We start from the raw sequence: 23968 nt of genomic DNA, 5'->3' as shown, positions 1-23968 counted from the left end.
ATACTAAGCTGCAAATTTGTCAGATTCTTGGGAAAGTGTAAGTGATGTTGACTCTTTTAGCCCGTACCAGAGCCCACTGAACCGTCCCTGCGTCTGTTTTACACTTTTAAGGGAAAGTTATCTTCCCTGGGAGTGATAAGGGTCTTTGAAAGGATCACTCCAGCACTTCATGAACACCAAAGACTTTATCACCAGCACCAGCTAAACCCAAACTCCCCCTTTTTCACACCAAACACTTCCGTGCTGCCCATAATTTATTGACCTATTTATTGACTGCCTGCCTTTGTAATATAATGTAGAATACAGAATGTTTTATTTTTTGTGCTCGTGTGTAACCCCACTTGGATAAAACCTTGTGCTGATCCTGCTCTTCATGGAATCTCAGTGTTTCGTGTGGCACAGATGATGAGGTTGGGGGCTTCTTTTTCCCTCCCCTGGATGCTTTTAAATCCCACATGGCTCAGTTCCCCCCTCGCTTGCAGAGCTGCTCCCTCGTGGCAGTGATTTCAGTGGGTTTCAGTGGGTTTTAGTGGGTTTTAGTTTATTTTAGTAGATTTTTTTAGTTGATTTCAGTGGGTTTCAGTGGATTTTTTTAGTGGATTTCAGTGGGTTTCAGTGGATTTCAGTGGGTTTCAGTGGATTTCAGTGGATTTTAGTTTATTTCAGTGTGTTTCAGTGGGTTTTAGAGGGTTTCAGTGGGTTTCAGTGGGTTTTAGTTTATTTCAGTGGGTTTCAGTGGATTTTTTCAGTGGATTTCAGTGGATTTTTTCAGTGGATTTCAGTGGATTTCAGTGGATTTCAGTGATTTCCAGCTCCTCTTGCCAGGCTATCACAGCTCTGAGTGCTGAGCTGCTGATCCCTGCAGGTCTCTGCAGTGCCCAGGTAGCAGCCTGCACTCTGGGCTGTGATTTTGTTTTATTCCTCAGCCCCAGCAGAGCTTTCCCCCGAGCCACTCCGCAATCAGAGCCCGCAGGAATTCGGGAGAGCTGTGACATCTCAGCTCTGCTCACATCAGCTGCAGCAGCCAAGGCTTGAAGTGTGACCACACAGAGCCTTTCAAAACCATCCACGATTCTTCTGAAGCCGTTTGCCAAGACAAGGCACTCACCTTGTTAGGGGTGATAATCCAGCGTTAGGGAGATAATCCGACATTGGCTTTTATCGTCTCATTTCTGCGGGCGCTGCCGTGGCAGAGATGTGCCCTCCCTGCCTTTCTCCCCGTCCTCCCCTGACAGCACCAATGCCTCTGAACAGCCACTAAAAGACAATAAAAACCCCACTGCAATAATAAATAAACACGTGGAGTCTCACTGTAAATAAAAGTGACCACAGAGCGAAGCAGAGCAGAGCCTGTGGCGTGTTCTGCTACGAAACAAACACAGGCAGGCATTTTATCAGCTGCAGGTGTGAACTTCTACAGGATCAGAAAAATTTACTGATAATTTACTGATAAAATCAAATTATTGTCAATAATTACCTTCAGAGCCGGGGGCAGCCAGTCTGTGGTGTGACTTCTCTTTAGAAAGAGATGAGAGCTGTCCTGTGACTGAGGATTGCAGCCAGAGTTTGGTGGAAGAAGTGAAGCTGTGTCTCGTTGTGCTGTTCTGAGGGAAAATCGAGCATTTCTTGAGTCCTTCAGCTGCAGCTGAGATCAGAACTGCTGGGAATGGTGGTTCATTTATCAGGGGTGTCTGTCACAGCTGCTTTATGAGCAAAATCCTCCCTCTGCCCTTACTTCTGACAGCGTTTCTTGGATGTTCCTGCAGTTCAGTGACAAAAAACCAGGGGGGCAGTTATTTCCTAAAGATCTTTTCCCAAACAGCAAATCAAGGCTGTTTCTGCAAGTTCAGAAGCTCTTGGCTTTAAATCCCCTGTCCCAATAGACACAACACTCACAAATTACAGGGTGAGGTTGTGACAGGAGCCAGGGCTGCCAAGCTGAGAGTCCCAGGAGTCCCTGGAAAAATATTCCAAGTCCCTGAAAAGATGTTCCATCCATCCATCCATCCATCCATCCATCCATCCATCATCCATCCATCCATCCATCATCCATCATCCATCCATCCATCCATCATCCATCATCCATCATCCATCCATCCATCCATCATCCATCCATCCATCATCCATCCATCCATCCATCCATCCATCATCCATCCATCATCCATCCATCCATCCATCATCCATCATCCATCATCCATCCATCCATCCATCCATCATCCATCATCCATCCATCATCCATCCATCCATCATCCATCCATCATCCATCCATCATCCATCCATCATCCATCATCCATCCATCATCCATCATCCATCATCCATCCATCCATCATCCATCCATCATCCATCCATCATCCATCATCCATCATCCATCCATCCATCATCCATCCATCCATCCATCCATCCATCATCCATCCGTCCATCATCCATCCATCCATCCATCCATCCATCATCCATCCATCATCCATCCATCCATCCATCATCCATCCATCATCCATCATCCATCCATCCATCATCCATCCATCATCCATCCATCATCCATCATCCATCCATCCATCCATCCATCCATCATCCATCATCCATCCATCCATCATCCATCATCCATCCATCATCCATCCATCCATCATCCATCCATCATCCATCCATCCATCATCCATCATCCATCCATCCATCCATCCATCATCCATCCATCCATCCATCCATCATCCATCATCCATCCATCATCCATCATCCATCCATCCATCATCACCACCATCAGCAGGATTATTGCTTCCACCTGTTTCTAACTGAACTTGTAAAAGAAATTGTGAGCAGCTGTGGATCCCCTTTTTTTTGCTGGCTCACAATAAAATTCCAGGCAGAGCAGGCAGAGGAGCAAAACAAACGATGGCAGAGAGGAAAATTCCTCAAATAGATTTCTCCCCAAAGCCTGCCTGTGTTGTGGGGTGGGACCCTGGAGCAGGCTGATATCCTGAGATTCCCCATGTTTTTAGTGCCAGACCTGACACTCAGGTGATTTTTCCTGGCCCTGCCCTTGCTCTGGGCTCTTTGGGCTGGATTTTCTGTCCTGCAGTGCTGGCTCACACCCATCCCATCTTTGGGGGACAAATTGGGCTCCTCAGTGTTGGGGACACATCCCTTTGCAAGGTCTCTGTGTCCTGCCAGGGGAGCAGCACCAGAGGAACCTCCACAAAACTCAGCTCACTTAGGAAAAATCTAAGTTTTAAATCAGAGCAGCAGCCCTGACTTATTCCAAATTTCTCCTTCCCAAAACTCCTGCTCAGAGAGAAAAGCAGAACCCACAGCAGGGCAGAATTACCAAAGGAAAATGTGATTTTGGTGCCTGGTGCAGTTTAGGATTTTCTGTGACACACACTGAGCCAAAGCCCTGCAAAATCTATTGAGGGGCAAAACAAAATGAAACAAAAACCCCAAAAAACCCAAAACAAAGCAAAAAAAACACCAGGAGGATTTCGTGGCACTTGAACATCTGCTTCAAACATTTGAAAAACTACAGCCCAGTGTTAATTTAAACTTCCTTATAACCCAGTTCAACATTTGGAGTGCAACCCCTGTTAATAGGCTGGGAACCGGGGGGGTGGTGGTGCTTTGCTTTCTATATTGGGAAACAAAACCAGAACAAAACCAGCTTGAGATAGAGCTTTTGTTTATGTTGCTGACCCATCTGTCTTCATTAAAGCGTTATTTACAGGAAAAGTTAAAAAATCAGCTTCTGCTCCCTCGGCGAGCGCAGCAGCAACAAATAAAGGCTGAATGGTTCATCTGCCCTTGACTAAAAATGGAAATTCTTATCAGCACCCCTTGGAAGGAGAGGTTGATGATGTGGAGTGAGTTATTGTTGGGTATTAATGAATTATTGTTGGGTATTAATGAATTATTGTTGGGCATTAATGGAGTGAATTATTGTTGGGTATTAATGAATTATTGTTGGGTATTAATGGAGTGAATTATTGTTGGGTATTAATGGAGTCAATTATTGTTGGGTATTAATGAATTATTTTTGGGTATTAATTAATGGAGTCAATTATTTTTGGGTATTTATTAATGGAGTGAATTATTGTTGGGTATTAATGGAGAGAATTATTGTTGGGTATTTATTAATGGAGTGAATTATTGTTGGGTATTAATAGAGTGAGTTATTGTTGGGTATTAATGAATTAATTTTGGGCATTAGTTAATGGAGTGAATTATTGTTGGGTATTTATTAATGGAGTGAATTATTTTTGGGTATTAATTAATGGAGTGAGTTAATTTTGGGTATTAATTAATGTTGTGAGGTATTTTTGGGTATTAGTGCTGGCCCTCTGGCCACAGCTGGCTGTTTCCAGCCCGGGCAGTGCCAGGGCGCTGCTGTGTCACAGCAAACACAAAAGGTGACCCTGATCTTGCTCTGAGCTCCTGCTCTGCCGTTAAAAGGAGAATTTTTAAAAGAAGGGATTTTCCTGGCTGTGCAAAGGAATTCCCCGGGGGTCTCTGGCCCTCAGTGGGATTCTGCTCCCAGCACAAACCCAGCCCAGCATTTCCAGGGCTTAGCAAGACTTTGGGTTGTATTTTCATGAAGGAAAGACAGGAAACAGGAGGGATAAAAGCAATCAGCAGGGCCACAATAAAGGAAATTATAGGAGAGGACTGGATTTCCGTGACACAGAGCAATGCCTCTTGGCTTGCTCCCAATCCCCAAATATTTCTTTTTTTCTGTGATGAAAAGGCAGCAGGCTGTGTTTTGGTGTAGCTGGGCTGCTGCAGGAACGCCCACCCAATATTAACAGAAATATTGCGCAGGATACAAATATAAAAATATTTAAATTAAAATATTATAGATTTAGAAACTAGAATTATAAAAATACAAACAGGAGCTGCTGGCAGTGGTTCTGCTGTGGCTTTGAGGGATGCTCAGAGCAGCTTTGGAGCTGCCCAGCGTCCTTCACCCCGGTGTGACTGAGCCTGTCCAGGCTGGGAGCTTCACTTGCTGCTGCAAACGTGTGGAGTTAAGCGAGGAGGTCGGAGGCAGGGTGGTCTCTGCAATCAGGTACAGTAGCTGGCTAGCAACAGCAGCTAAACAACAGCCCAGCCTGCCAGGGAGCTCAGCTTTATGTTGGATTTGCTGTGGCAACTCCTTATCTGGCAGAGATTAGAGCAGCTGCCATCAGTTGTTGTGAGATTCGGTGGAATCCGTTTCCTGAGCTGTCACCGCTGCCTGCCCGGGCACGGCGGCGATGCAGGAGCTTTGGGAGGGCTCTGCCTGCTTCTGTGGCTGCCAGGTTTTAGGGTGTTTATAAGGTTTAGGTTTCAAATTAGTTAATTTAGGTTAGATAAAGGGAAGGGATTGATTCCTTCAACAGATTCCCAGAGGAGCTGGGGCTGTCCCTGGATCCCTGGAAGTGCCCAAGGCCAGGCTGGATGAGGTTTGTAGCAGACAGGGACAGGGAAAATTGTCCCTGCCATGGCTGGGGTGGCACTGGGTGAGCTTTGAGTCCCTTCCAACCATTCCATGGCAAACTGTAAAGGGGATTTATCCCCATTTCCCACTTTGCAGAGCTTCCCTTACCCTGGGCAGGAGGGATATCACAAGGTCCCCCGGTGGAAACATCCCAGGGTGTGACAACACTCCAGTTTGCAGTGGGTGTTTTGACCTTTCACTCCTCAGCGCTGTCGGTAGCTGTTGTGTTGGGAACAACTGTCCTTGGGGTGCTTGGCTGACCTCCTGACTCCTTTTGGAAAGGCATTTCCATGCAGCTCTCAGCACTTGAGACCAGCAGCAGACTTCCAGGGGCATCAGAAACGCGGATGCACGCGGAGGGAACACTTGACAGCGCTCAAAAATCCATCCCTGGAGCTCCAGGAAGGGACACACGGGGGTGAAGGTGTCACTGAAAAGACTCCAAACCCCTCCTGGCCCTCGGGCTTGAGTGTGGATCTCACCCAGGGGAACGTGGAGCTCGAGGGGAGCTGCCTTTATCAGGGAGGTGAGGAAGGAAACGCTGCCAGGGAAAGGAAAGATTTACCTCTCACATGCTCCCAAGGCAGGTGCCAGGCCAAGAATTATCCTGCTTTCGTTAGCCAGGGGTCAGAGCCTGGCCCCTGCCCCCCTGGCTGGGGGAAATCTCTCCCAGCTGAGGATTCAGGAACGCTGCCCTGTGCCAGCCCCTGTTTTTGGGACAGGGTGTGAAGAGGGATGAAATATCACCTTGTGATAAAGCAAATTCTCACAAGCCTCGGCCACACGGGGTGCAGGAGGCCACAGGGACAGAGTTCTGTGTGAAAAGGGCTTTTTGGGAAGTTTCCTCCCGTGATGGGCTCAGGAGAAAACAGGGAATTTCCTTCTGATGTCTCCTACTGGAGTCCTGCAGCACCACTGGGGCCTCTGCTCTGCCCCACAGCTGGGAAAAATCCCTGTCTCTGTGTCTGAAACCTCATTTACTGAGAAACCCGGCCCCAAATTCCCCTCCTGCTGCTGGGAATTCCCTGCAGAGGAAAAGGGGGAGCTGCCCTCGGTGGGGAGGTTTTGGCAGCGTGGATTCTCCCAGGGCTGGAGCATCGGTGCTCGGCTGCGCCCAGGGTGAACATCCCACCCTTCCCAGACCTGCAGCCCCTGGGGCTCCAGCAGATGAGGATTTTCCCCAAAGAACAGCTCATTTAGACAGCTCCCAGCCCCTGTTTCCTCCTTGTGATCCCTGGAATCAGCAGGATGTTCCTTTTTTTTCCAGGTTATTTTTCCCCCGTGGCTTTGTGGATCCCAGCGCTGCAGCAAGGAGAACCCAGGGCAGGTGCTGCCTCCTCCTCCTCCTCCTCCTCCCCACCTGGAGGCCTGGAGGTGTTCCCTTCCCAACACCAGCCTGTTTTGGGGGCATCCTCCAGCTCCCACGTAGAGGGAGGGTGGATGGATTGTGATTTCTGGGGAGAACGAGATGTTCTCGCTGCTCCTGGGCTCTGTTCAAGGCCTCCTCAGCCACGGCTGGACAATTCCTGCACGTCCACCTCGCCTCCCGCTGCAACGTGCTCCTCTCAGCACTGGCCAGGCTAAAAAAGGAAAGTTCCTATCGTGCCAAAAAACACAACTTTGATAAATATGAGGGGAAAGTCACAATAAGAGTGACCGGGATCCAAAGGCAATAATGTGGGAAGGACAGTTTTATTTTCTTGCCTCACCGAAGCCTTGGGTAAAACAGAGTGAATTCCTAAATGAATTTATTTAGTAAATACCTGAGCAGAGCAAAACAGAGTTTCTGCTCTAGCACAAAGAATCCAGTGAGGGGACTGAAAGCCTGGCCTAAAAGGTGGTGATTTCATCCCAAATTGCATGATTTAAGAGTTTAGGATGAGTTGGGATCTGTGGTTTGACAGCTCTCATTTGGAAAGCCAGGTCACATTTTAAAAAATCTGATCTCAGGTTGGTAAAGCTCTCACGGGGCAGTGAGGAGGGTTAGGGGGTGAAAAATGTATTTTTGAAGCTTTCCAAGCCTGCAGGACAGGGCTGGAAAGGATCTTTGGTCTCGGTGGTAGACAGAGATGATAAACCCCCACCGTGAGTTTGCTGTGCCCCAGGAACAGGAGAAATTCTCTGCTGCTCCCAGCCCAAAGAAGCTTCATGGCCTGGGGAAATGGGAAATGCAGGCTGGGCAGCAGTCACAGTGTTTGTGATGTGCAGAGAACCCAGAGCAGGCTCTGGGCAGAGCAGAGAGGACAGGGATGGAAAATGTGCAGTTTCACATGGGCACTTCGCAATTCTCCATCTCTGCAAAAAACTCAATTTAAAAAAAAAATAATCAATCCTCATTCTCTTCCATCTCACAAGGAGCTTCCAGCCCACCTGAGCTCCACTGGGAAGTCTCTTTTTTCCCAGATGACCTCTGCAAACCCTGCAGATGTTAATAATGTGTGGAACATCTCCAGAGGAGCTAAAGATCCTCACAGCCTATCTGAGCGGAAGCGGAGGAATGCGCAGTTTATTTTAAATAACGTGCACTTGTCCCAATGCTGGAGCTTTCTGAGCCTCAGCCAGGACTCTGCACGTCAGCACAGTCTGCTCTGAAGGAATTATTGGCCTCTTCACACTTTTGATCTTTGCAGAAAGGAGCGTGTGGCATTTCCAGCCCAGATGTTGACGATGCTGCTCCTGGACCCCACCCAGAAGTTTCTCCCTGGTGGCTCCTGGATGGGTGAGGAGCTCCTTGCAGAGGTAAAACATGAAATGAACACAGAAAGGAGGAGCTGTGTGGGCTCTGGGCATTCTGTGCACAGGAAAACCCCCGGAGTCAGGGGCTGGAGGTCACACAAGCCACTCGGGGGTTGGATTTTTGAATTCAGCTCGGCTTCTTCCCCAGGCTTTATATCCACAGCTAGGCTGGGTTCAATGCACCAAACTGAACCTGAGGCTGAGTCTGGGCTCAGTTTTAGGGTTAAACCAGTCCCAGCAAGGCTGAGAGCAGCAGGTGTTTATACCCAACGCTGACTTTTATTCTCCAATATCGTTTTCCCACTCCCATCTCCTCCTGTTCCCCCCATTTCCCTCTGTGTCCCTTTCTCCTCCCGGTTTGTTTTTCCTGTCACACAGCTCTGCAGCCTGGCTGGAGATGAATTCTGCCTCACCAAAGCCAAATCCTCAGCAGCCAGAACCCAGAGGGGTGATCCTGCTTGAAAAGTGCAGATCTCTCTGGTTCTCCCTCTCCTGCCCCCAGCCAGGCTCTAGGCTGGGCTGTTCCCCCTCCCCAAATAAATAAATGAAAGGTTTTCTGTCTTTTCTGGAGAAAAGAACGGTTTGGAGTCCTGTTGCTCTTCTTTCCTCCACCAAAAGCTGTGGCAGGGCTGGAAGGAGCCAGGCAGGGGTGAGGGACGAGCAGAAAGGTGACAAAAAAAACCACGGGGACACCTTTGGGTCTTTGATGGGGAGAGGCCAAACGTCCTCACTGGGCAGCAAATCCAGGGTTTCACAAGCTGGCTGAGAAAATCCTGTTCTGCTCTTCAGAAAGGACAAAACCAGCAGTAAATAAGTGCAGGTTTGTCATCCTTTGGAGGCTGCCCATCAGGGAAAAATCAGAATTCCTGTGCTGGAGTCGCTGCAGGTTCAGGTGTGGGGAAATGCTCCCCAAGCTCTGTCAGCTGTGCTGGGTTTAGCAGCACCTGGCTGTGGGAAGAGTGAAAACTGTGAGAACAGAGCTGAAAACCCCCGAGCTGCAGAGGTTTGGTGACAGTGGGGTTTGCTGTGGGTGGCTGGCACAGCACAGCAGATCTCAGAGCCCTGGGGATTGATGTGAGCACCTCCAGCACCCAGGGCTGGGCTCGCTCAGCGCCTCTGCCTGCCCAGATCCAGCAGCCAGGGAGGTTTTTCCAGGCAGCTGGAGGAGAGACACTTCTGGTTTCTTTCTGTCAAGGCACAATGTCCATACCCCAAACCTGTGAGTGCAATTCTGCCTGAGCAGCAGGAAGTGTTGGCCTCTTCTCCAGCCAACCTGAGCAGCTGAAAGAAGACTTGAAATAAACACACCCCAAAAAAAAAAAAAAAAAGCTAAAGGATATTTTTGAAATAATTTCCAGGTTCAGAGAGTGAACCAAGCTCTGAGCTCTGCTCTCCTTCCTCCCCCTCGGCCTGTGGGCAGCAGCAGGACCCTGCACAGTGCAAGTCCCTGGCTCTGGAGCTGCAGCTCCTGTGCATTTGTGCAGCTGCATTTGGTGTCTGTGAAAAGCTGAGTGTCTCCTCCTAGTTGGTTTTGGCACCAGTCTGACTTGTGGCTTGTGTTAAAGTTTTTATCTCCTCCTCCAGCACCTTGGTTTTCCTCTCCAGCTCCTCCCGGGCGTGCTCTGCCCTCATCAGCCTCAGCTCCAGCTCCACACATTTCTTCTTCTCCTGCTCCAAGTCCTGATTCAGCCTCACCACTTTGGCCCAGACCTCGTAGTTTTCCTTCTGGAGGCTGTGAAGGGAAACAGAGCAGGACATCAAAAAAATCCTGAGAGGACAAATCCTGACAGGATTGGGCTGGAAAAGGGCTGGGAAATCGTTTGTCTCTCAGGGAGTCTGAGCTCAGCGTCATTAAACAGCAAAACAACCCAGAGGTGCTGTCCTGAGCCCTTCAGATGCAAGAAATCAATAAATGTGATGTGTGTGCACTGATAGGGGGATTATACAGTTATAAATTTAAATTATAAATACTTTAATTATATTTAATTCTAAATAATTTAATAATAAATAATTTTTAAAAATTATAAATGATGACTGATACCAGTCATAATTTAATAACATTATGTGGGGCTGATGGTCACAACCAAGGGTGTAACGATGCTGCTGGTGAACCCTGGAGAGTCTGAGGGTCGTGGCAATCACAGGAATTATAATCACAGGAATTGTGGAAGTGCAAAGGGATGCAGGAACGTTTCAGTGCCACTGAATGACGTGGGAAGAGCACTGATGCTGCAATCACACATCACCCACCCTGCTGAGAGCACAGCACACTCATTTTCAGCCTGCTAAAAGCTGTGTTTGATCCATTCAGCGCTGCTGCTGAACAATCTGTGCTGTGTTTGCTGCCACAGCACGAGCTGCACGTCCCCCAGCTCCCTGCAGTTACCTTTTCATCTGCCCCTCGTAGTCATTTCTCTGCTCCTCCAGATCTTTCTCCAGCTTGAGGATCAGGCTCTGCAGGCACTCCCTGCTCCCCTGCTCGGGGCTGGGCTCCTCAGCAGGGCTGCTGCTGGCACTGGCAGCTTCCTTTGGCTCCTGGCTGAAGCAGGGCAGGAATTCCTTCTCGGAGATGCTGCTGGCAGGGCTGGAGCCCTCCCCGCTCTCTGCCTGCCAGGGGGGAACGCTCTCACCGGCCCTGTGCAGGTCCAGCAGCTTGAAGAGATCATGGGACAACGTTCTCTTGTGTCCATCAGAGGCTGTGGGGAGTGGGCTGCCTCTCCAAAAATCACTGCTGAGGGCATCGCTCCTCTCCTTGCTGCTCCTCTCCCCCGGAGCAGCCGCTGCCAGGAAGGATTTCCTCGTAGGTAAAGTCTGGGTTCTTTTCCTTGGCTGCGTTTCCCACCTTCCCAGGGTGTCTTTGGACTCTGTGTCCTGCCCAGGGACGCTGCTGGAGTTGGGGTGATCCCTCTGGAAAACAGAGCACGGCTTTGGGAGAGCCCTGGAGCCCAGAGGCCACTGCAGTGACAAAGTGACATTTGAACCTGCTGGAGGAATGGCCACACTTTTCCATAAAAAAAACCAAAACATTCTGAATTGCACCACATTGACCGTTTTTGCAGAGATTCCTTTAGGGAAAAACCTTTAATCCTCGTTGTTTTCCCTCCACCAGCCTGAGCTGAAAAAGTTTCATGTGTTTGAAAAGCTTCACGTTCTCCAGAACAGCAGATTTTTCCACAGGAAAGTGGAAAGTTTATCTACATCATTTTCCTGATATAAATATCCCAGGGGTGACAGATACAGCTTTTTTTAACCCATAAGCAGCGAGTGCATTTAGGGCTGGCTGACCTGTCCGAGCCTGCCACAATTAACCACAGGTTAAATGAAGGTTGATTATTCCCCCTGGGGATCCATCCTTACCATTTGCCTCTGGGTGGAGGCTCTGGGGTCCTCTGCAGCCCCCCAGCCCACAGAGCTGCGAGGGACAGGAGCTTTCTTCTCGTTTTTTGGGGCAGGTGGGGAGGGAGGCACGTCCTTGGATGGGGGAAAGAGCTTTTGGTGGTCACTGATCATCACAGTCATCACCTTCTGGACCTGGGGTGTGCCTGCAGGAATGGGAGAGGCTCAGGGGCAAGGCCAGGGGATCCCTGCCACCCCTTGGGTTTTCTCTTTGCTCTTTCTGGTGTCTAAATTGGAACAGGAAACAAGGAGCAGGATCATGAAGCCAAATAAAATAAATGTAATGAGTGAAAGGAAATGAGTACCCACATTTGAGCTCCCCCAAGGAGGGTTTTGTACCTTCCTGCTCTGAGCAGCACGGAGATGACCTCACCAGATCTGCTGAACCGCACCAGGGGAACACACAGAGTGTAATTCCTGGGGGGTTTTGTCACCATGAGCGCCTTTACAGCCCAACAAACACACGGCCTGACCCTGCCCTGCTGCACTCGCGGCACGTTCCCGCATTTCCTTCAGCTCCACCACAGAAAACCTTTCATTGATCTTTCATTTCCAGGCTGTGGTGCAGCTCAGGATTGCAGCATGCCAATTATTCCAGGAGTCCCTTTTACCTCTCATGATAACTGCAGGGTCCTCTACCCTGGGTCTGATGAGGTTCACTCCAATCACTGTTGCCAGGTTGTCCACACTCATCTTGTTGACGCTGGAGTTCAGTTGTATTTCAAAGAGAAACCTGCCAGAATTCCAGAGGAAATATTTCACATCAGAGGTGGAAAACTGAAAAAAAAAAAAAGCCTCACTGGTGAAAAAAATCCTGATTGATCCTGCCAGCTCTTCCTCTCAGCCACAAGGACAGAAATATTTGGCTTTAGAATTAGAACATTTGGCTCTTACCAGGACAAAAACCACCAAGTGAGGAGCTGCTCCCCTTGAAACAAATCAGAGAGAAAGGGAATCCCATCCTCAAATCCCCAACCAGAGAAAAAAACCACCCAGGCTGGGTGAAACCCAGAAGTTTTGGTGCTTTTGTCCAGGAAAACTACATCTGGCTTCAACTCTCAGGGATTTTTAAGTGAGTTTGAGGGTGGTGATTCATGCTCAGACATTATCAGGGGCTTTACCCAAGGGGCTGAAATTCTCCTGTACAAAAGCGGGGCTCTGGTGACTCAGAGGGAGCCACAGCAGAGCCTGGGGAGGCTCTGCCTGGAGGAATCACCATCCTTTGGGGTGGTGTTTCTGCTCCCCAGCAGCAGAGCTGGGCTGTGCGGAGCACTGACCTGCAGATGTAGCTGAGGAGGTTGTAGTTGTCTCTGGGGAGGAGGGACAGCTGCTTCAGCAGCTCCTGCTGGCCCTGCAGGGTGAGAAACAGCTCCAGGAGCACTCACAGGCACCAAAGCTCCTGTGGGGGGAGTCCCCAGCCCTGGGGGGCTCCAAACACGAGTGGTGGCACTCGGGGACAGCGGCCACTGTGGTGGATGGTCCTGGGGACCTTCTCCAAGCTCAGTCATTCCATGACTCCGATTCTCCTGGCGTTTTTCCCCTTGGATTCTTCCTCCATGGGACACTGAGGGGTTTCTGCAAGAGGGGCAGGGTCCCCCCCAGCCCAGCGTGTGCGGGGGGAGCTCTGGAAAGAGCTGATCCTGCCTCGACTCCTCCAGTCTCTTGTGTAGAAACATTTAGGATGTTTTTAACCCCAAAGAAAAGCAGAAATTTAAGCTTTAAAATTCACAGACCTATGTGGCCAAGCTGGGAAGCCCCACTGGCTTTGGGGGAGTTTTTTTGTTTTTTACCTTCTTTTTTCCCTCCCCAGGTTCCGAAGCTCCACAGGCACCTCCAGCTCACAACCAAACTGGCACTCAGACCGATTTTAAGGCCAGGAGGAACACAAAAACACCTCTACCTTTGTCTCATCAGCTTCCAGAGCCTGCCCACAGAGCAGGAAATCCTCGTACTGCAGCCAGGGCACGACGGGCTCCGGGAGCTCCCGCAGGTACAGCTTGAACAGGGAGGCCACGGTGTGGACATCGGTGTCCCTGCGAGGGGCAAGGAGAAAATCAGCCCCAGCAGGTCCCCACGAGGCTCTGCTGGAGCTCTGTGTGCAGCTGTGGAGACAGGGATGGGAACGGGGAGACCTGGGGGAGCCACGGGCAGGGAAATGAAGGCTTGCTGGGGATTTTCTCCACCTTGAGGGTGGCAGGTGCCGGTGTCCACACCTGGGCTGAGCTGGGGTAGCAGGAAATTCACTCAGAGGGCTCCTGCCTCCTTCCAGAGCCGAGTTTTGAGCCAGCACAAAGTCACAGAGTGTCAGCTTTACCCTTCCCTTGGGCATCCTGATCACCCTGCACAGCTCTGGGCACAGCCCTGGGCACAGCCAGAGCCAAAGCCAACAGCAGCTGCCCCTGCTACAGCACAGGGATTGTCTCCCTCTCCCTGCCCTGCCCTGGGAACCCAAAATCGCTTCTCTTCACCCACCAGACACCCACGGAGCCACCCTCGTTAACGAGTGGGAGCTGCAATTCTGGAGCAGCAGCTCCTGTCGCTGCATTCAAAGGGGTGGAGAAGCAAGGAAAAGGGAGGAAAAACCTTTCTCCCATCCCTCATCCCAATCAAAACCCTTCTCCCATCCCAAATAAAACCCTTCTCCCATCCCAAATAAACCCTTCTTCCTTCTCCCATCCCAAACAAAACCCTTCTCCCACCCCAAACAAACTTTTCTCCCATCTCCCATCCCAAATAAACCCTTCTTCCTTCTCCCATCCCAATCAAACCCTTTTCCCTTCTCCTATCCCAATCAAAACCCTTCTCCCACCCCAAACAAAACCCTTCTTCCTTCTCACATCCCAATCAAACCCTTCTCCCTTCTCCCATCCCAATCAAACCCTTTTCCCATCCCAATCAAACCCTTTTCCCATCCCAATCAAACCCTTTTCCCTTCTCCCCTCTCCCACCCCAGGCAGAGCCCGTGCTGGGCTCCGAGGGGTCGCCTGCAGACCCTCAGAGCCTCCCCAGGATTCCAGAGCAGCAGCAGCAGCAGCAGCAGCAGCAGCAGCAGCAGCAGCAGCAGCAGCAGCGAGCCCTGGGGATGCTGTGCTGGGACAGATGTTTGCAGCTTTGCAGCCCTTGTATTTACATCCTGTCAAGGGGACACTGCCAAGACCAGGGGCCTCTCATCTGACCCACCTTCAACTCGCTAAACTCTTATAAACTTCAAGCAAAAACTTCAATCAGTTATTTTTAGGATGGGTTGGAGCTGTAAAACACTGTTATTTTTACAAACACACATAAACACAGAGGGGTTTTTTCCAGAGCTGTGTTTTTGTAGGATCTAACAATGCCCTGCACTCGGGGTGTCAGCAGCTTCCTAACGCTCCCCTCCAATCCTGCTGTGGTTGTGTGCTTCTCCAGGAATCTCAGCACCCTCTGGCTCTGTTCTTGTGGTTTCTGCTGAATCCCCTCTCAATCAATCCCCTCTCAATCAATCAATCAATCAATCAATCAATCAATCCCTTCTCAATCAGTCAATCCCTTCTCAATCAATCTCCTCTCAATCAATCCCCTCTCAATCAGTCAATCCCCTCTCAATCAATCAATCTCCTCTCAATCAATCCCCTCTCAATCATTCCCTTCTCAATCAATCCCCTCTCAATCAATCTCCTCTCAATCAATCCCCTCTCAATCAATCAATCCCCTCTCAATCAATCCCCTCTCAATCAATCAATCCCCTCTCAATCAATCCCCTCTCAATCAATCAATCCCCTCTCAATCAATCCCCTCTCAATCAATCAATCAAACCCCTCTCAATCAATCAATCCCCTCTCAATCAGTCAATCCCCTCTCAATCAATCCCCTCTCAATCAATCAATCAATCAATCCCCTCTCAATCAATCCCTTCTCAATCAATCAATCCCCTCTCAATCAATCCCCTCTCAATCAATCAATCCCCTCTCAATCAATCCCCTCTCAATCAATCAATCCCCTCTCAATCAATCCCCTCTCAATCAATCAATCAATCCCCTCTCAATCAATCAATCAATCAATCCCCTCTCAGTCAATCCCCTCTCAATCAATCAATCAATCCCCTCTCAATCAATCCCCTCTCAATCAATCAATCAATCCCCTCTCAATCAATCAATCAATCAATCAATCCCCTCTCAGTCAATCCCCTCTCAATCAATCAATCAATCCCCTCTCAATCAATCCCCTCTCAATCAATCAATCAATCCCCTCTCAATCAATCAATCAATCAATCAATCAATCAATCCCCTCTCAGTCAATCCCCTCTCCTCCCCAGGCCCTTCTGGAAGGTTCCTGCGGGGCTCTGGGGGGTGGCAGTGCTGTTTTTCCCTGGAGTTTGGGCTGGCAGAGGAGGAAGTGGCGGTACCTGTCGAAGGAGGGTCTCTCGCCGGCGTCGAAGGCGTCGCGGAGCCGCCTGACCAGGCTGTCCTGGCCGGGCAGGCGGAAGATCCCCTCCTCGGCCACGCCGTGCTCCCGGATGAACTCGGCGCTTTTCTGCACCAGGATGGGCACCAGCAGCTGCCCGAATTTCTGCTCGTAGGCCATGGTGTCTGCCAGGCTCTGCCCGAACACGGCTGGGGACAGGGCACGGGGTCACAGCTGGGCTCGGGGTGATGCTTGCAGCTTTAGCTCGCACGTTTCCCAGCTCAGCACACGGCTCTGAGCTTCACAGAACGTGTTCTCCTCGCTTGGAGTCACACACAACAATCCTTTTCCAGCCCAGAACCACCCCAGCTCCGGGCCCAAAAAGTGTAAACAACAGCAAATGGAGGAGAGCAAACTGGGATTTCATCACCTGAAGCTGGAATTGGACAAATAACCCCAATATGGAAATGAAAACTTGTGGAAGTGTGACAACTCCTCACCAGGTGTTGGGTGGAGCCACTTGTGCCAGGATCTTGCACATTTCTACATCATTTACATTTGAATAAATCCCTGCTTTATTCCTGTAACTCTGTCTGGCCTCTGCTCCAGGGAGCCTCTCAGGGCATCGAGGACACCTCACCTGCCCCAGGTGCTGGGGCCAGCAGGAGCTGCTGCTCTGCCAGGCCCCAGAACCCTGCAAACCCCTCTGCAGAGACCAAGTGTGCAAAGGCAGCACAGAAAGTTCTCCTCACCATCAAGAAATCGAGTTTGGAGCAGCCCAGAAAGTTCTCCTCACCACCCAGAAACCGAGTTTGGAGCAGCACAGAAAGTTCTCCTCAGCACCCAGAAACCGAGTTTGAAAAGGCAGCACAGAAAGTTCTCCTCACCACCCAGAAACCGAGTTTGGAGCAGCCCCAGCTCCCAGGGGAGTCTCCAGGGACACGTTTCAGCCCCGTTCTCCAGGGATTTCTGAGCCAAAGCCTCGCCCACAAGTGCTGCAGGCCCCAGGACAGTGACAATCACCCCTGCAGGAGCTGGTCCTGCTCCCTTTTTTACCTCCTGAGGAGGAGCCCAGCGCCCTCCGGATGGATTTCACCCACTCCTCCATCTCGGCCTGGGAGCTGGCCATGAGCACACAGGAGTCCTGCCCTGCTCGGTTCTGCTCTCCACACCCCCCTGCAGAAACAGCACATTTAATGAGGAGAAAACACACATTTATTCCTGGTGTTCTCTCTGTGAAACCTCTCCGGCTCTGAATTTCCCTGGTAAAGCCCCGCTGGCTGCAGGGGGAGAGGAGCTTTGACATTTGAGATCTGCAAGGAGGGAAGAGAAAGTGCTGCAGCTGCAGCTTGGAGGAGCTTCTCCTCCCCCCTGGGGCACGGTGGGCCCTGCCCCAGCCCTGGGCTGGGGATATTAATTTAGTATTTAATTAAATAAATGAAACAATTAAATTAATTTAATAATTAAGAAATTCGTTTCCCCATGGAATGGCGCTCTGGGAGCCTTGGAAAGAAGTGGGAACAAAAGGAAAAGGGAGGGATTTTGGGGTGGCCAGGAGGAGGAGGAGGAGGAGGAGGAGGAGGAGGAGGAAGGGGAAGGGGAAGGGGAAGGGGAAGGGGAAGGGGAAGGGGAAGGGGAAGGGGAAGGGGAAGGGGAAGGGGAAGGGGAAGGGGAAGGGGAAGGGGAAGGGGAAGGGGAAGAGGAAGAGGAAGAGGAAGAGGAAGAGGAAGAGGAAGAGGAAGAGGAAGAGGAAGAGGAAGAGGAAGAGGAAGAGGAAGAGGAAGAGGAAGAGGAAGAGGAAGGCAGGCTCACCTGGGATGATTTCAAAGATGAATTTCCCCCCTTCCTCTGGGCTGGTGGCCGGCACCTTGACGGTGCTGCCCTGCAGAGACAGGCAGCCCTAGGACAGAGCAGAGCATCCCTGAGTGCCCCTCGCTGCCCCCAGACACCTGCAGGAGACCACTGGGTACACCAATAAACAATAAAAACCACTCCTAAAGTGCCATTTTTTCCAGTGAAGTGATTCTCAGAAGGAGAAAACCGGTTCTTTTTGAGCTTTCCTGGGTTTTTTCTCACTTCTCATGTCCTTTTAGCCCTTGTTGGGAGTGGAAGGAGAGAGATAAAAGGAGAGGGGACTTGGGAAAACCCCAGAACATCCTGTTCCTTTATCACAGCATCACTTAAACCCAAAAGTTTAAAAGCTGCATTTAAAAAAAAAAAAAAAAATATTTAAAAAAATTTTTTTTTATGTTTAAAAAAAACATTGCTGCTTTTCCCAGCTCCCCAGTCCTTGGGCTCAGAGGGACCCAGCCCCAGCAGGCACCAGAGGAACTCAAATCATCAATAAATTCCTCATCAGGACCTTTCATCTCTGCTGCTGCCCAGAGGCAGAAAATCCCTTCAGTGCCCAACCCCCGACCAATTCCAAAACATTTCATGGAATTACAGAATTCCAGAATGTTTTGGGTGGGAGAAGTTCCACCCTCCACCATGGCAGGGACACCTCTCCCTGTCCCTGCTCCAGCTCCTGTCCAGCCTGGCCTTGGGCACTTCCAGGGATCCAGGGACAGCCCCAGCTGCTCTGGGAATTCCATCCCAGCCTGGAATCCTTCCCAGTATCCCATCCCTGTCCCCTGGCAGTTCATTCATTCCCCCTTGCCCCGGTGGAAAGTCTCCCCCCATTTTCCTTGCAGCTCCCTTCGGGCCCTGGGAGGCCACAGCTCAACCCAGAGCTTCTCCTCTGCAGGGTGGAGACCCCAAACCCCCAGCCCCAATTCCCCCAGCCCCAAACCCTCAGCCCCAAACCCTCAGCCCCAAACCCCCAGCCCCAAACCCCCAGCCCCAATTCCTCAGCCCCAAACCCCCAGCCCCAATTCCCCCAGCCCCAACTCCCCCAGCCCCAATTCCCCCAGCCCCAAACCCTCAGCCCCAAACCCCCAGCCCCAAACCCTCAGCCCCAAACCCCCAGCCCCAATTCCCCCAGCCCCAATTCCCCAGCCCAGGGGGGTTTTGGGGCTCTCTCTCTCTCCCCACCTGGGGTTTGGCATCGTCCTCGTCCTTGTAGTAGAGGAGCTGCTGTCCCTGGAGCACGAAGAAGCGCAGCTGCCAGTTCCTGACGAAGGAGCGCTGCTTCCTCAGCCAGCCCAGCTTGAGCGGCCGCTCCGGCCCCCGGGGGGACCCCGGCCCCCCACACCAGGGGTCCCCGCTCATCACGCTCCAGGAGCGGGCTGGGGACAGACGGACACCGTGTGGGACAGGCGGACACCGTGTGGGACAGGCGGACACCGTGTGGGACAGGGTGTGGGGCAGGGGGACACAGAGGACAGAGGGACAGGACAGAGGGACACAATGTGAGGACAGATGGACACAGAGGGACAGGGGACACAGGACAGGGGACCGAACGACACAGTGTGAGGACAGATGGACACAGAGGGACAGGACAGAGGGACAGGACAGACGGACACAATGTGAGGACAGATGGACACACAGGGACAGGGGGACACAGTGTGAGGACAGATGGACACACAGGGACAGGAGGACACAGGACAGGGACAGATGGACACACAATGTGAGGACAGATGGACACACAGGGACAGGGGACACAGGACAGGGGACAGATGGACACACAGTGTGAGGACAGATGGACACACAGGACAGGGGACAGGACAGGGGACAGATGGACACACAGTGTGAGGACAGATGGACACACAGGACAGGGGACACAGGACAGTGGACAGATGGACGCACAATGTGAGGACAGATGGACACACAGGGACAGGGGACACAGGACAGGGGACAGATGGACACACAGTGTGAGGACAGATGGACACACAGGACAGGGGACACAGGGCAGGGACAGGCTCAGGGCCCCGCGCTCTGCAGAGAGAAATGGCCCCAGTTTACGAAGGAAGTGGCTGCAGGCGCTGCCAGCGTTTGCTTCCTTTTTCCTGCGTGGGAGGAATTGTCTTGCAAGTGAGAACAAAATCATTAGCGCTGTTTTTTGGGGTTGGTTTTGTTGTTCTTTTTATAATCGGAGCGTGTGGTTTTTGCGCCCTCCCCGGAGCAGCAGCGACAGCAGAGCGACCCCGAGACCTTGGAGCTCTTGTAAATGTTGTTGGTTCTCAGCAAAGCGCTCAGGACCCCATAAATCCCCATAAATCTCCATAAATCCCATGGCTTTGGGAATCCGAGGGCATCTCAGCACCCCTGAGAGGAAACCAGGGATGTCAGAGGGGCTGGGACACCTGAGCCAGGGCCAGATCGAATCCTCTGGCCTCAGCCACGTCCCTCATCCCTCACCTGCTGCGGGTTTGTGCCAGCAGAACAGGCTGAGGGGTTTAAATCCTCCCAAACCTGGTTTTGGGGGGTCAGCAGCCCTCCCTGAGCACTCCATCACCCCAAATCCCAGAGCAGGCACAGGCTGGGCTCTGCAGCCCCCCCTGACCATTCCATCACCCCAAATCCCAGAGCAGGCACAGGCTGGGCTCTGCAGCCCCCCTGACCATTCCATCACCCCAAATCCCAGAGCAGGCACAGGCTGAGCTCTGCACCCCCCCTGACACCATCAGCACCCCAAATCCCCTCAGGCTGCCCGAGCCGACCCCAGGCTCTGCCGTTCTGCCCTGGGAGCCCTCTCAGGGATCCCTCCCTCCTTCCCAGAGCTGTTCCCCTCGCTGCAGGAGGATCCTGGGGTGGATGAGAGCCCTGCAAAGCCTGGAAGGGGTCAGGAAATCCCAGGTGAGGCTGTCCTGCGGTTCTGGGAATTGCTCTCAGCACCCCTGAGAGGAAACCAGGGATGTCAGAGGGGCTGGGACACCTGAGCCAGGGTCAGATCGAATCCTCTGGCCTCAGCCACGTCCCTCATCCCTCACCTGCTGCGGGTTTGTGCCAGCAGAACAGGCCTGAGGGGTTTAAATCCTCCCAAACCTGGTTTTGGGGGCAGCAGCCCCATCCCCCTGCTCCTACAGCATCCCTCACTCACAACTTTGTAAATCTCTCCTTGTAAAATATTTACAAATCAGCTGCTCTGTCTCAAAGCGGCACTTTGGGGTCAGATCTCCCCACTGAGGCCAGAGCCGAGGTCTCAGCTGGGCCTGGCCACCCCCTGAGGCAGCCGGGGCAGACACACAGGGCACAAAGAAACACTCACCTATTTTTGCAGCATCCATCTTCAGGTTGAAATCCCAGTTCCGTGGCAGCTTCAGGGACATTTTGGATCAGGAATTTGGTTTTTTTTTCCCCTCAAGGTGGGCTTGCTCAGGAGCTGGGCCGGAACCGAGCCCCGTGAGGATCCCTCAGCAGCTCGGTTGTTTTGGCAGCGAGCTTCCTGCCTCTGAGAGCAGCTGGTAAAACCCCAGAGAAATCCTTCCCTGCCCCGTGTTCCTGCCCAGCTCTGGCCTCCCCAGGGGTGTCCTCAGGGCCTGGTCCCGCCGTCTGTCCCGTCCTGGCTCTGGGGGACTCGCGGCCCAGCCCGGGCCCGGCTCCGAGCGCCGCTCGGGGCATTTGAGGAAGTGGTGGCAGAAAGTCTGGGTGTCCTCCTGGTGCTCTGAGAGCTGCCCCGAGCAGGAACAGCCCAGCTCAGGGCCCCAGGGAGTTCTGCTGAGGGGCAGAGCTCAGCTGTCAGCTCAGGGTGACATCTGACCCTAATCCTGACCCCAAATCCTGACCCTGACCCCAAACCCTGACCCCAAACCCTGACCCCAAACCCTGACCCTAATCCTGACCCCAAACCCTGACCCCAAACCCTGACCCCAAACCCTGACCCAAACTCTGACCCAAACCCTGACCCCAAACCCTGACCCCAAACCCTGACCCTGACCCAAACCCTGACCTTAACCCTTCTCTGCCTGTCCTGGGGCATCCCCTGATCATTTTATAACATAAAAACACATTTTCTAATCTCTGCCAGCCACAGAAGCCGGCAGAGCTCTCCCAAATCTTCTGCATCTGCAGGAAATGGATTCCCCCAAATCTCCCAACAACTGCTGGGAGCTGCTCTGACCCCAGGGTCCCCCCAGGACGGGCTGGAGGCTCCAGCCCCATCTCCCCCAGCCTGGGCAAGCCTGTCAAGGGGGAAGTTGCCCTGAGCAGAAGCAGGAACAGCAGCAGGGGGATGGACAAGGACGTGGCCGTGGTTCCTGTTGTGATTCCCAGCCCAGCTTTGTGCCCAGCAGCCTCTCAGCCACCTGAAAAGGGGAATTTTTTCAGTGTTGGAACACAAACTGAGGAAGGGAAAGCACTGGAGACCCTGCTGGGTGCCCGGTCACTGCACGGCCAGGATGGAACCTGCTGGGGTTAATTAATTTGGGGTTGATTTGGGTTAATCACAGCTGAAAAACGACTTTGTTGCTCTGGAGAGTGACTGCTCAGAGATCCCCAGCTCACAGATTCCACTGCCCAAAGTCCAGAGAACGTGACAGTGACAATCCCACAGCAGGGCAGCCCGGGACAGTTGAGATTAACCCAAAACCCTGTTTTGGACCCAAAACTCCTCAAGTGGCTCCGTTTCTGCTGTACCCCGAGCAGAAGGAGCCCTGGATCCAGCACCTTTTTTAACTCTCAGTAGTCCTGAGGCAGCTGAAGGCTCACAGATTTGGATTTCTCACAGCCTGGCACTGCAGGATGTCACAGGGCCCTTGTCCCCTCCTCCAGAACAGAAAGTGCTGGAGGCCAGAGCTGCGGTCACACCACGGAGCTCAGCCCTCCCTGGCACCCCAAAACAGCCCCTGGCAGCACCCCAGAGCTGCCCCTGCCCCTTCCAGCTGCCCCCAGCTTTGGGAAAGGACAACACCAGATTGAATTTTCACCTTGGCCACCCCAAAACTGCCCCTGGCAGCACCCCAGAGCTGCCTCAGCTGCCCCCAGCTTTGGGAAAGGACAACACCAGATTGAATTTTCACCTTGGCCACCCCAAAACTGCCCCTGGCAGCACCCCAGAGCTGCCCCTGCCCCTTCCAGCTTTGGGAAAGGACAACACCAGATTGAATTTTCACCTTGGCCACCCCTCGGGGCAGCCTGAGCTGAACCACAGAATTCCAGAGTGGTTTGGGTTGGAAGGATCTGAGGAATGATCCAGTTCCACCCCTTTCCCACTGTCCCAAACCCATCCAGCCTGGCCTTGGGCACTCACAGGGATGCAGGGACAGCCCCAGCTCCTCTGGGATCCTGTGCCAGACCCCTCTGACCCTCCCAGGGAACAATCCCTGCCCCAAATCCCATCCAATACCTCAGCAGCACCTCAGAAAAGGCCAATCTCAGCCCATAAAGTTGTTTTCACATCCCTCTTCCAGCGGGATCTCGCTGGGCCTGAGGCTCGCTCTCTGCCTGGGGCTGGAGCACAGCGAGCAGCAGCATTCCCACTGGGAATCTGCCCTTTTCCAGCTTTAATTGGAATTAAATTGGCACAGGAGGGTGGGAAAGCCCTGGCTGAGGGGCTGGGCTGTCACACACGCTCCCCTGAGCACTCCAGAGTCCCTTTTCTGGCAGATTTAGCACCAAAGGATCAGCCCTCTTGCTGAATGTTGAATATTGGAGGAGTTCCCTGGGAAGGTGGGGCTGGGTTTGGAGTCTCCTCGTGGGGTTTCCATCGAGCCCCGCTGCTGCTGGGGGCTGAGTTTGTCTGCAAGTGCCCAGGCAGTGACAGGAAACCCCGAGAGGAGCTGAGGGGCTGCTTTGGCTGAGCTGATAAGTCAAAAAAAAAACCAGACAGAATAACACCAGAGCTAAAAATAGCATTTTGCTGCATAAACAGAGGATTCTGCTCCCCCCTGACCCCCAGCAGGTCAGGAGAAAGGGCTGAAGTGAAGGAATAACGAACTGGGAACGATTTTTAACATTCCCAGGGAAATCCTCCAGGTGAAATGAGGGGATTCACTTCTCTCCTCAGTGGTCAGGATGAGCCACAAATCCCACAGGGGATGGGGCTGCTCCTGTTCAGCCAGCTCTGCTCCCCAGAAAATCCCTTAGGGAATTTCTGACCAGGGAATTCCTGATCAGGGG

The 23968-nt window shown here is 52.1% G+C and overlaps 1 protein-coding gene and 1 long non-coding RNA gene across 5 annotated transcripts; one reads left to right on the top strand and one right to left on the bottom strand.

Moving 5' to 3' along the window:
• Positions 1 to 2852: 2852 nt before the first annotated feature.
• On the top strand, positions 2853 to 9522 carry LOC111938888 (uncharacterized). The gene is made up of 2 exons (XR_015279767.1): positions 2853 to 5984; positions 6726 to 9522. It is a non-coding gene; the product is annotated as an uncharacterized LOC111938888 (long non-coding RNA).
• On the bottom strand, positions 7135 to 21801 carry ARHGAP25 (Rho GTPase activating protein 25). Of its 4 annotated transcripts, XR_015279762.1 has the most exons (12): positions 21120 to 21801; positions 19004 to 19197; positions 17783 to 17870; positions 17027 to 17146; positions 15972 to 16179; positions 13491 to 13623; positions 12868 to 12941; positions 12202 to 12323; positions 11552 to 11736; positions 10581 to 11101; positions 9477 to 9926; positions 7135 to 9353 (listed from the first exon to the last, which is right to left on the bottom strand). XR_015279762.1 is itself a non-coding variant. In XM_023940837.2 (11 exons), exons 1-11 carry the CDS (start codon positions 21178 to 21180, stop codon positions 9716 to 9718), a joined length of 1917 nt encoding a protein of 638 aa, XP_023796605.2. In that variant the 5' UTR covers positions 21181 to 21729; the 3' UTR covers positions 7135 to 9715. The 4 variants fall into 4 exon arrangements, 3 of the variants coding, with proteins under 3 accessions (XP_023796605.2, XP_086721631.1, XP_086721629.1); XM_023940837.2 differs by having other exon boundaries at positions 7135 to 9926; positions 21120 to 21729; XM_086865505.1 differs by lacking the exon at positions 21120 to 21801 and adding an exon at positions 20842 to 21081 and having other exon boundaries at positions 7135 to 9926.
• Between the last annotated feature and the right edge of the window lie 2167 nt (positions 21802 to 23968).

The sequence above is a fragment of the Cyanistes caeruleus genome, chromosome 29 (assembly GCF_971803275.1).
Source record: "Cyanistes caeruleus chromosome 29, bCyaCae1.hap1.1, whole genome shotgun sequence".
Classification (NCBI taxonomy): Eukaryota; Metazoa; Chordata; class Aves; order Passeriformes; family Paridae; genus Cyanistes; species Cyanistes caeruleus.
This window is presented reverse-complemented; position numbering and strand designations above follow the sequence as displayed.